General features: G+C 42.2%; 1 protein-coding gene across 1 annotated transcript; it reads left to right on the forward strand.

Annotated features, from left to right (window-relative positions):
- Positions 1-239: 239 nt before the first annotated feature.
- LOC309977104 (growth hormone-inducible transmembrane protein-like) lies at positions 240-4,018 on the forward strand (the record flags this gene model as incomplete). The annotated part of the gene is given in 4 exon segments (XM_082863027.1): positions 240-444; positions 2,463-2,756; positions 2,759-3,141; positions 3,143-4,018. Coding segments are annotated over 4 exon segments (1,248 nt in total). The 3' UTR covers positions 3,509-4,018.
- Between the last annotated feature and the right edge of the window lie 9,013 nt (positions 4,019-13,031).

A 13,031-nucleotide genomic window follows, 5' to 3' on the forward strand; every position in this document is an offset into this window, starting at 1 on the left:
AGGATAAGGATGCTCATTTTTTTTCCACTTGTATTAGGATTTCTCATAAAAATTCTTAACTCGGTAGATAATACAAAGAGAAATTTTCTCCAGGAAACTAAGCCCATTGATGCTGTGAGATATGTATGCCCTCAGTCGTGTTGGTAACAAGGGAGGGATGGAAATAATTTTTGTCTTTGTAACCTGGGCTCTGGATTTTGGTGTGAATTTTTTGTCCCTCATCCCAGTGAGCTAGCAGGATGAGGAACCAGCTTTTAGAACAGCGTGTTCAGCACTGCTCTTCAGTCTCCAGATTCAGGAACTGTCTTGATGGGAAAAAGGCAAAGGCAGAAAGTCGCTCCAAGTGGGGACCCAGGCTGCCAAATGTTGGTCGCAAGCACATGTTCCATGAACTTGGGCTTGGCTCCAGACGGAGAAGAGCTCACAATGGAAACAGTGATGGCTGTTTGCTCAGGCAGCCAAGAGAATGAAAAGCACATTGAAACCCAGCAGTGTCTCCATGGGGAGAGGCACGGTGGGCCCCTGGGTGGTGAAACCAACCTGACAACAGAGCAGGATCAGAGAGCCTATTCCCAGCATCTTTCTTCAGTTCAACAACAGACCTTTATGTGCAACCTCTCAGGAAATCTCTGAGAAATTAAACCATGGGCCATGCCACAACTACTGAAGCCCACGCGCCTAAAGCCCGTGCTTCACACAAAATAAGCCACTGCAATGAGAAGCCCTCGCACCGCAACGAAGAGTAGCCCCCACTTGCCACAACTAGAGAAAGCCCGTGCGCAGCAACGAAGAACCAATGCAGCCAAAAGTAAACAAATAAATTTTAAAAAAAAACGGAATTAAACTGTGGGCAACCTGAGCTTTGCCCAGCAATAGAGGCACCCTCAATCTAGTCTGCCCCAGTTTTAATTGAATTAGCTTCTGTTAATTGAGAGAAAGCAAAGAGCTCTTCTCAATGTATGTTCCCTGTCCCTCCCCCCAAAGATTTCATCAACTTCCTTTTTTATTGCTGCTACTAGTGGACTATTTTGACCTCTAGTGAGTACCTTTTCAGTTGGTATTTTCATGCTATACTTTTCCTCATTTCCCCAGTGGTATGTGAATGCCCTCCTATCCCAGCACATCAGTAACTGCTGGGCTGAGAAAACAGCTGGCAGCGGGAGAAACCAGGCTTCGGGGCGAGGGAGCAGGAGTACAGTCTCAACAGGTCCAGATGACACCGTTCGCTCACCTGTGCCGATGCAGGCAGGTCATGCAGCCCAGCTCTTTGCCTCTCCCATGAAAGATGGGGTTGACCAATGTGGGTTAGTATTTTGCTTGCATATACTTTGGAAGAATTCTGTTCTAAATAAAGGATGGCACGTAAACTATGGTGCAAAGGTTGTAAGCCCAAAGATATCCAGGAATAGGAAACGTTTAAAAAATAGGTGAAAAAAAAAAAAAATAGGTGGCGTGAGCGACTTCCCTGGTGGTCCAGTGGGTAAGACTCCACGCTCCCAATGCAGGGGGCCCGGGTTCGATCCCTGGTGGGGAACTAGATCCGGCATGCATGCCGCAACTAAGAAGCCACATGCCTCAACTAAGACCCAGTGCAGCCTAAATAAATGAATAGATAAATAAAATTTTTTTTTAAAAAAGTAGGTGGAGTGAACTGGCAAGTTCCTTGTCCAAAGAGGAGCCATTATTTTGTTCTGGCTGATTGTTGCCAGATCTTCAGAATTTTTTGAAGAGAAGCAAGAAAGTTGTGTTTTTACGTACATGTCTAGGGTCCACGTAGACACAGGCCTTCAGCTTCTAACCTCTGGTCTAGCAGAACAAGGATGGACTTTGGCCATAGACTTGAGTTTGAATTGTGACTCCAGGATGGACTGAGTGTGTGATCTTGGGTGGGTAAGTGCATTTTCAGAGCGTCAGTATCCTCACCTTTGACATGAGGGCAACACCACCCCGGCAGTGGGGTTGTGGCGATGAGATGAGATACTGTTCAGCACAGGCATGAGGAGGGCTGCCTACCGCGTGTGCAGTTCCTGCCTTGGTCTGTCACTGCCGCTTATAAGGTACTCTGCAGTTTACTGATCCTGATTTCCAGAACTTTTGCTAACAAACGTTAAGAGATCGTCCTTAAGAGAAGCATGTTGGGCAGATGTTTGTGGAGCCCCTTGCTGTGCACCAGGCGTTTGCGTGCACCACCCCATCCCACATCTGGAAGCAGCAGCCTGTCTCCAGCAGCTAAGGAGGTGAGGAAGCAGAGCTGTTGATCACAGAGAAATATGTAGATCCTCCTACCTAACTCCGTGGCCTCGCCTTCCTGATGTCAACCACCAGGATTGTTTTTTTCTCCCTGAGGAAATAAAGATGAAAGGGGTAATTTAAAATCCACAATTGAGTAAGAGGTGGGCGGAGGGCACGGGAGGTGGTAGTAGTTGCGTGTTGCCGGCTGGAAACGGAACTGCGCGCTTGAGTTGACCAGGGACTGAGCGTTTCCGATCGCTTGGTAAACCTGGTGCACCACCATACTGGCCGCAAGACTTGTGTGTCTCCGGACACTACCTTCCAGGGTTTTCCACCAGCTTTCACCAAGGCCTCCCCTGTTGTGAAGAATTCCATCACGAAAAATCAATGGCTCTTAACACCCATCAGAGAATATGCCACCAGGACAAGAATTGGAATTTGGCGTGGGAAAACTAGCCAAGAACTCAAGGAGGCAGCTTTGGAACCATCATTGGAAAAAATATTTAAAATTGATCAGATGGGAAGATAGCTGGAGGGGCTGCTGTTGGTCTTAGAGCTTTGTGCTACTATGGCTTGGGAGTGTCTAATGAGATTGGAGCTATTGAAAAAGCTGTAATTTGGCCTCAGTATGTGAAGGATAGAATTCATACCACCTATATGTACTTAGTAGGAAGTATCGGCATAACAGCTTTGTCTGCCCTGGCAGTGAGCAGAACTCCTGCCCTCATGAACTTCATGATGAAAGGCTCTTGGGTGACAATTGGTGCAACCTTTGCAGCCATGATTGGAGCTGGAATGCTGGTCCAGTCGATATCATATGACCAGAGCCCAGGCCCAAAGCATCTTGCTTGGTTACTACATTCTGGTGTGATGGGTGCAGTGGTGGCTCCTCTGACGATATCAGGGGGCGCCTCTTCTCATCACAGCTGCATGGTACACAGCTGGTATTGTGGGAGGCCTCTCCACTGTGGCCATATGTGCACCCAGTGAGAAGTTTTTGAACATGGGAGCACCCCTGGGCGTGGGCCTGGGTGTCGTCTTTGTGTCCTCACTAGGATCTATGTTTCTTCCACTTACCACTGTGGCTGGTGCCACTCTGTACTCACTGACAACTTATGGTGGATTAGTTCTTTTCAGCATGTTTCTTCTGTATGATACACAGAAAGTAATCAAGCGTGCAGAAGTAGTACCAGTATATGGAGTTCAAAAATATGATCCCATCAATTCGATGCTGGGAATCTACATGGATGCGAGTTGCCAGTATTCTGGCAACTAGAGTCAACAGAAAGAAATGAAGTGACTCAGCTTCTGACTTCCTTAATACATCAGATATCTGGCTTGTTTAATAGGGGCAGATATTCTTTTTTTTTTCAGTACGCGGGCCTCTCACCGTTGTGGCCTCTCCCGTCACGGAGCACAGGCTCCGGACGCGCAGGCTTAGCAGCCATGGCTCACGGGCCCAGCCGCTCCGCAGCATGTGGGGTCTTCCCAGAGCAGGGCACGAACCTGTGTTCCCTGCATCGGCAGGCGGACTCTCAACTACTGCGCCACCAGGGAAGCCCGGGGCAGATATTCTTTAAATAGTTTGTGCAAGCAGCTTTCGTTGAAGTTTAGAAGGTAAGAACTTGTCAACATTTCAGGTGTTCCAGTAATGTGATGCTTCAGGTCTGCTTTTTCTTCTGGAGAATAAATTCAGTAGTTCTCTTCCAAATAGCACACACATTTTCAATTCTCATGTTTGAGTAATTTGAAAATGTTCAAATGAATATGAAAACCAAGTTTTGTGTTGCAGGAATTTAAGTATTTTATCTATTTTTAAATTTATTTGGTTAAATGAAATTTAGCAAACTTGTGTACCTGCATTTTTCATTTTGGATTGCAAAATTTTAACAAGTAACGTCATAAGTGATGTAGGGGTTTGGTAAAGGGACCAGAGAGAAGTAAAGCGACACCTGCAGTCTTTCTTTGAATACTTAGAACTTAGCACTCGTGTAATTGTGGTGAGCCAGTGAGGGGGTCTGGATGTTTGGAAACAAGTCATGGCCGTACATCTGCTGAACTTATCAGAAGCACTGAGCAGAAAACAAAGACATAGGTGATTCTCCAGGCTCTCCTTACGATATGGATGTGATCACGTTTGGCTTCTCATTGTTTGACACTGTTAGGAGAGTCCACAATGCTAATCATGTGGAGAATTCCTGTTGTATATATTATGTGTGTGTGTAAGTCTTACTTTTGAATTGTCTAGAACAAAACATGCTTAAAACACTCAGGAAAAAATATTCGAAGCATGAAAATTGTTGCATTTTTAAGTATACAAACAATACGTGCATAGTTGCTGAATATTTTTGCAAATTTATTGAAATGTTTAAAGGAATACATGCTTGCCTTTCTTATCTCTTCAGGCTTTAAAGCTTTTATCAGAAAAGCCTATTCGTGGTTTACACTTGAGATTATGAAAGCAGTTTTCCCCCTCAGATTTAGTTTCTTGCGTTCCCTCTCAGAGGAATCACTAAAAAAAAGGAAGGCAAAGCGAGGCTTCTTTCATGAGCTATATCAATCAAAAATGTAATGGAGAAAATGCTTCACTAGAGTTTCCCCTAGCAGAATTTTCCTTCTCTCCTCCATAGACCATTATTTATAAGTTTTTTGACACAGAAGAGTTATTTTTGTAAGTTCTTATGAATGAAATGTGTATGATTATTGAGATACTTGGTGTTTTGACAAATATTTACTACAGTAATCCATAAATAACTATTCTACCCACCTCAAGTTACATAGGATGCCTATTTCTGAAATAATAAAGGTTCTAGCCAGAAAAAATTTTAAAAGTAAAAAAATAAAATCCCCAATTGTGCTTTTTAAAGCATTCTACCATTCAGCCTAATGAAGAGTGAGGCTTTTGAGAATAAGAACATTTACATGGCCTCCTTCTAAATTCTCCTTGAAGGAGATGCTTGGGCCCCCTTTGGAATTGGTGCCCTGGTGCACATACCTGCCCCATGCCTTCTGTGTGGCTACAGTACATATTTTACGTATTTCAGCCCCTGCTGCAACATTAAGATGCATTAGCACTTGTTAGGTAGGCTCTCAGTTCCAGGTGGACCTGTCATATATCTTCTGAAACCATCAGTATATCAGGCTTTGTGCTGTGCACCTGAAATACAAGGAGGGGGGTTAGTCCTCTTGTTAACTCCTTGACTGATAGGGAAGGTGGGAAAGTGACTTTGCAGGGAACACAAGGATGGCCATGATAGAGGTCTAATTCCCAACTTGGGAGAGGAAGGGGCACAGGAAGATCTCAGAGGCCCAGGTATACTTGCTCAGAGGTGAAGGGGAAGCAAACAAAGAGAAACTGGTGGCGCACATAGGGACAGCTTTGAGAGAAGGGTATTTGAGGTAGAGAATCGACGTATGCAAAGGCCAGAGATGACAGCACTGCGTGGCTGGGCTGGGGGAGTGTGGGAGGGGTTGGAGAGGCACTCGGGGCAAGTCGGTGAGGACTTTTGAGTCCTGCAAAGGAGAATGGTTTTATCCCAATGACTTGCCACTTAAAGGATTTTTGAGGAAAGAGTATTGGGATGGAAGTTGCATTTTAGCGATATCGCTCTCCTCTGTAACAAGGAGGATGGATTAGTCAGGGACAGGGATGGTGGCAGGGAGACCACAGTTGGGGGATTACTGTAATAATAAGAAGAGAAATGATGAGGCCCAGACAATAACAGTTTTAGGAGCCATTGGGAGGGGACTGACTTGAGAAATATGCAGAGGCTGGTGAGGCTGATTGGCTGATTGCGGTAGGGGATGAGGATTGAGGGAGCATTGAGGATGGCTCTCAGGTTCCTGTGTGGGTGAGAGGAGGGAAGGGGGTGCTGTATATGAGGAAAGGGGATCCAGGAAGAGGAGCTGCTCTGGGCTGGGGAGGGGGTCAGTGTCAGGAGTTGCAGGCAGGGGACAATGAGCTCAGACAGTTGGGATTTCTGTGATACTGCTGGCCAAGGACGTAAGAGGGGGCATTTGGAAGGACTGGCTTGGGGCTCAGGAGAGAGATGGACTGAGGATCAAGATTTTGGAGTCATTTATAGGAGGTCTTTAAAGACACGGGTTAGGATAAAACCATCCAAGGAGAATGTGTAGAGAATGAGAAGAAAAGGGGACCCTGGACTGAACCCTGGGGAACATGGAGAGTTCAGGAGTAGGTGGAGAAGCACAAGAAGGAGTGTGACCAAGAGGCCAGAGGAAAATCAGGAGAAAGGCAACTAGGAGCTTCAAAGAGGGAGTAATCTGGAGTGTAGAATATATTAAAAGAAAGAGAGACAAGGAAGGTAGGAATTAAGAACCTCGGGGTTCCCCTCTAGCCCCTCAGCTGGGCGGACAAGGTTATTTTTGGTAACCTCAGCAAACGCAGGGTCAGGGAAGTAGAAGCTGGCCTCTCCTGGGCTGAGGAGTGAAGGTGAGTGAGAAATTGGGGGCACCCGTGTGCTGTTCTTTGAGAAGGACCCAATCCCTGTTCTCACTGATGTAACTTAAAAAGTTATTTAATAGTTCAAACATAACAATAAAAAGAAATAACAGCAGTAAATATTTTGCTATATTTGCTTCAGGTTTTTATTTTCTGGAGAAATAAAACATGACTAGCTATATTTGAAACCCCACATTGACCCCTCCCTGATACTGTTCCCCTCCTTCCATTAGGTAACCACCACCCTGAATTGCATGGTTATACTTTTATTACATAACTTTATATCTGTGAGCAATACTTAGAATTGTTTTCCATGTTTTTAAACTTTATAGAAATGATATGCTGAATATACTTCTGCATCTTGCTTTTTTCATTCATCAGCACCATTTTGGAGATTTATTTATGTTAACATATGTAGTTCTAGTGCATTCATTTTAACCGCTATATAGTATTCCTTTGTATGGCTATACCACATATTATCCTTCTGTTCTCCTGTTGCCGGACATTTAGTCTGTTTCCAATTCTTGGCTCATGTAGACAAGGCTGCAGTGATCATTCTTGTACACGTCTCTTGTACATGGGTGGGGCTATTTCTAGGATATATACCTAGACATGGAATTTGCTAGGTCATGGGTTATCTACATCTTCAACTTAACTGAATATTGTCAGATTGCTTTCCAGTGTGATGGTACCAGTTTACACCCACACAGCAGTTTATGAGGATTCCAGATGTTTCATATCCTCCCTAACATTTTATATGTTGAAACTTTAGCCAATCTGATGAGTGTGAAAAAATAAACCAGAGTTTACTTTCCTTTGCATTTCATAAGGCCACCAACTGTACAGTGCAAGTCTGCATCTTTTAGTGTAGAGGTTGTACACTGCACAACTCTAGGGGGCACCGTTCATATTGTAGTCTTTGTGAAAGGCACTCGATAGAGTTAGTGTATGGACAGCATATACAGTGGACTGGAGTGAAGTTAAGGATTCTTTGTCTTTGCCCATTGTTCTCTTGGGTTGTTTGTCTTATTGGAAGAGTTCTTTATTTTGGATATTAATTCTTTTTTGGTTTATATTTGTTACAAACATTTTCATCCAATCTGCAGCTTCTATTAATTTTCTTTAAATAAAGTGTTTAATTCTTTAAAGTTATGAAGCTTTTTCAAATTCCATAATATATGTGGTCACCTTTTATTAAAGAGAGGTGGAGTGATAGTCCTATTTAATAAGACAAATCTTTTGTGACATCAAAACAACTTTTCAGCATGCCCTCAGTAAAAATATTACTGAAGAATAATATTGAGGAAATAAAAAACATAATTTTTAAAATTTTAATGTGATAGACCTAGAGTCTGTCATACAGAGTGAAGTAAGTCAGAAGGAGAAAAACAAATACCGTATGCTAACACATATATATGGAATCTAAGAAACAAAAAAATGTCATGAAGAACCTAGGGGTAAGACGAGAATAAAGACACAGACCTACTAGAGCATGGACTTGAGGATATGGGGAGGGGGAAGGGTAAGCTGTGACAAAGTGAGAGAGTGGCATAGACATATATATACTACCAAACGTAAAATAGATAGCTAGTGGGAAGCAGTCACATAGCACAGGGAGATCAGCTAGGTGGTTTGTGACCAACTAGAGGGGTGGGATAGGGAGGGTGGGAGGGAGGGAGACGCAATAGGGAAGAGATATGGGAACATATGTATATGTATAACTGATTCACTTTGTTATAAAGCAGAAACTAACGCACCATTGTAAAGCAATTATACTCCAATAAAGATGTTAAAAAAATTTTAATGTACTTAAATTTAACCTTTTTCTTTATTATTTGTATTTTTGTAGCTTATCTTAAGAACTTCCTCCCAACTCTTTTTATTTTATTTTTTATTTTTTTGCGGTACGCGGGTCTCTCACCGCCGTGGCCTCTCCCGTTGTGGAGCACAGGCTCCGGACGCGCAGGCTCAGTGGCCATGGCCCACGGGCCCAGCCGCTCCGCGGCATGTGGGATCCTCCCGGACCGGGGCACGAACCCGCGTCCCCTGCATCGGCAGGCGGACTCTGAACCACTGCGCTACCAGGGAAGCCCCCAACTCTTTTTATTTTGAATTTTTATTTTATATTGGAGTATAGTTGATTAACAATGTTGTGTTAGTTTCAGGTGTACAGCAAAGTGATTCAGTTATATATATATACATGTATCCTTTTTCAAATTCTTTTCCCATTTAGGATATTACAGAATATTGAGCAGAGTTCCCTGTGCTATACAGTAGGTCCTTGTTGGTTATCTATTTTAAATATAGTAGTGTGTACATGGTCAGTCCCAAACTCCCAATTTATCCCTCCCCCCTTACCTTTCCCCTTTGGCAACCATAAGTTTGTCTTCCAGGTCTGTGAGTCTGTTTCTGTTTTGTAAATAAGTTCATTTGTATCACTTTTTTTTTTAGATTCAGCATGTAAGTGGTATCATGTGATATTTGTCTTTGTCTGGCTTACTTCACTTAGTATAATAATCTCCAGGTCCATCCATGTTGCTACAAATGGCATTATTTCGTTCTTTTTAAAGTTTTGCTTTTCCAGCTTTAGATGTTTAATTCACCTTGAATTTATTTTATAATCCTATTATATAGTATAGGAATCTATTTTCATGTATATATAACCAATTTTAAATAATGGATTAACTAGTTCATCATTTCCCCTTTGATTTTTCACTCCAGATACTTTAAAGTACTGCCTTTTTTTTTTTTGGCCATGCAGCTTGCGGGGATCTTAGTTCCCGGACCAGGGATAGAACCTGTGCCCCCTGCAGTGGAAGTGCAGAGTCCTAACCACTAGACTGCCACGGAATTCCCAAAATACAGCTATGTTTTAAACATGGATCTGTTTCTGGGTTTCTGTTGTGTTCCCTGGTTTATGTGTCTGTCTCTTTGCCATATGGCACAGTCTTAATTACTTAATTACTGCTAATACAAATCTCCCTGGCCTGTTTTTCTTAACACTTCTTGGTTATCCTTGGCTTTTGCTCTCCTACATGGATTTTACCATCAATTGTCAGATACCACACATACACACACATACCTGATTGGGATTTTTATTGAAATTGCATTAAACTCACAGATTAACCTGGAGGCAATATGCATCTTTACCATATTGGATGTTCTCATCCTGGAATATGGTATATTAGTGTATCTTATATTAAGTTTATTCCTATGCACTTATACATTTTGCTCCTATTGAAACTGAAATTTTTTCCTGTAATATTCCCTAACTGGTTACAAATGGTGTGTAGAAACATCATCAATATTTGTAACTGATCTTGTATCCAGCAACTATGGAGAACTTTCTTATTCTAATTTGTATAGATTCTCTTAGATTTTTCTATGTGGATTATCACTGTCTGTATATTATGGTTTAGTCTTTCTGATTCTTATGCCTCTCATTTACATTATCTCATTATATTCGTTTTATGCCAGGACAAAGTTGAGTAAAAGCACTGATAGCAGACTTCAACAGCTTCATTGAGATATAATTCACATACCATAAAGTTCACCCTTCAGATTTCCTTTTTTAGTTCCTGTTTTTAATAGGAATGCCTCTGAAATTTTTCCATATAAGTAACTAATTGCTGCAGTCCCATTTGTTAACTGGTTCATCATTTCCCTGATGACTTGTCATGCCACCTCTGACATGTTTTATACACAGATCTATTTCTGGGTTCTGTTCCATTAAAGTATTTGTCTATCCCATTGTCAGTACCACACTGCCATACTCACCATAGCTTTATATACTAATGTACATATTTGCTGTAGAGTTTTTATGAATACCCTTTATCAAATTAAAGAAATCTTAATTTGCTAAGAAGTTTAAAAATAAAAAACTATAAATAGGTTTTGAGTTGTTTCAGGTGCTTTCCCTTCATCTAGGACATGATCATATAGTTTTTGCCATGTGATCAGGCCATCCAGGATGCCTTGTTCTCTTGCTCTCTGTACATCCCCTGCTTAACCACATCCCCTGCTTAACCAGTCTCTGCTTCACCTACACCCTACTCACATGGCTGACCTTCCCTCTTAATCATAGAGCTTAATCAGTAACTGCCTATGTACTTGCCCCCAGCTAGTGATTCTTCTAATCTTTATATCAAAACAGCTCCACCCTGCCAGTTTTATCAAAGGGGGTTTGAGGGACATGCCTCTCTGATGATTTCCCTGGTAATGGATGAGCCAACCTGACATCAGTTCCCCATAACAGGTAACCTTCCCCCCCACACACAGCTTCCTGGACTTCTGCCATGTCCTGCCTGCTGTCTGCCATCCACAGTGGAGTGTCACTCCAGGACCCTTTTGCTCCGGACGTGTAAGATCCCCTATCCATTAAACAACTGATGTCTCTGTCACTGACTCTGGGCTCTTTCTTCAGTCTGAGGCTGGGCAAGTACAGGCCTTGAAGGCCTGCGGGGTACAGCCCAACATTCTCCTTTGTTAAATTTGGTGTTTTAGGGCTTCCCTGGTGGTGCAGTGGTTGAGAGTCCACCTGCCAATGCAGGGGACACGGGTTCATGCCCTGGTCCAGGAAGATCCCACATGCCGCGGAGCGGCTAGGCCCATGAGCCATGGCCACTGAGCCTGCGCGTCCGGAGCCTGTGCTCCACAACGGGAGAGGCCACAACAGTGAGAGGCCCAAGTACCGCAAAAAAAAAAAAAAAAAAATTGGTGTTTTATTAATAGACATAATGATGAACTATATAACCCATTCTTGGGCTAAGTGCTACCTGGTCATGATTGTTTTGGTATACTACTGAATTTTATTTACTAATATTTAGGATTTTTCTATGTTGATGAGATCAATGTATAATTTTTCTCATAAAGTTTTGGCCATTGAGATTTTGTCTCAAAATTAATTTTTGATTATTCCCTTTTCCTAATCTCTGAAATTTTAAGAAAGGATTAAAGGTTCCTTACATAGTTTGATAAAATTCATCTGTAAAATCTTACTAGTGTCTGTTACAGACTAGAGTCGGGGGAGACTACGTGCAACTTTTTTTTTTTGGCCACACTGCGTGGCTTGTGGGATCTTAGTTCCCCGAACAAGGATTGAGCCCAGGCCCTCGGCAGTGAAAGTGCAGAGTCCTAACTACTGGACTGCCAAGGAATTCCCTTTTAAAAAAAAAAAAACCTTCACTCATCTGTTGCATTTTAAAAGCAATATTAACATATCCATTTTTATTGACTGATATTACAAATAAGGCTGCTTGAATAGTTTTTATAGGTAACAGTTATTCTCTCCTCTGTTCCAATAATACTTTCTACATACCACTTAGAACAGTGCTTTGTAATTGTTTATGTGTTGGTTAGCACCAGACTGTAAGCTTCTGGAGTAGGGGGTAATGCTTTATTCATATTTTCCCCAGTGTCTAGCACAGTGTGAGACATACTGTAAATAGGAAAAAAAAAAATCACAAAATGACACTGCCAGCTATGTCTTTTCTCTTAAATCTCAAGTTTGGAGTCTCAGTTCTGCCACTCGTTGGCAGTGTGGCTGGCTGCAAGAATGACACTATCTCGTAAGGGCTTTTTGAAGATTAATTGCAACAATGTATGTAAATTATCTGGTATATCTAGTGAGTGCTCAATAAATGCTAACTATAAACTACTTTTAAAAGAAAAACAGTTGGCTTTCTGATCCCATCTGGAAAGCTGACATTAGTAGAGTACTTGGAGGGATTGCTTACATAATTTGGTAAAGATGAAGTTAAATCTCTTTGTTCCTTCCCCAGTAGAAAATTGGATAGTCATTTTAACTACATGTTCTTAGATCCCTGGATGATACCTGGTTTCTTTATTCTGATGATCTGTGTAATGGCTTTAGCCTCCAGCCACAGTCTGGGGAAGACTTAGAGAAGTAAATAAGCATTTCCTTTAGATGCATCTGTGTAGTGGAAAGCCTACACATCTAATTTGTGAGAAATCATAAAATGTATGGCCTGGAAAAATCTGAATTTTCATTTGTAGAAAGTGGTTGTAAAGCAGCACCATGAATGCATGTACATATAACGTGTATGGTTATCATTCCAACACGGTATGTAATAGTAAAAGACTGCAAACCACCCAAATGCCGTTAATAGGGCACTAGTTAGGAATGTTGCTGAAAACTCAGCCTCTGTGCACCAGTGCTGCATTCAATCTCGGAGACAAGAGTTTTGGGTGAAGCAGAAAAGCTTTATTGCTTTGCGAAGCAAAGGGGGACACAGTGGGCTCGTGCCTCAAAAACTGTGTATCCCAACCCTGGGGGGATTTGGTGAGGAGTTTTATAGCAATGGGCAGAGTTGCCCAT

Source organism: Leucopleurus acutus, assembly GCF_964270905.1.
Source record: "Leucopleurus acutus genome assembly, chromosome: 20".
Taxonomy (NCBI): Eukaryota; Metazoa; Chordata; class Mammalia; order Artiodactyla; family Delphinidae; genus Leucopleurus; species Leucopleurus acutus.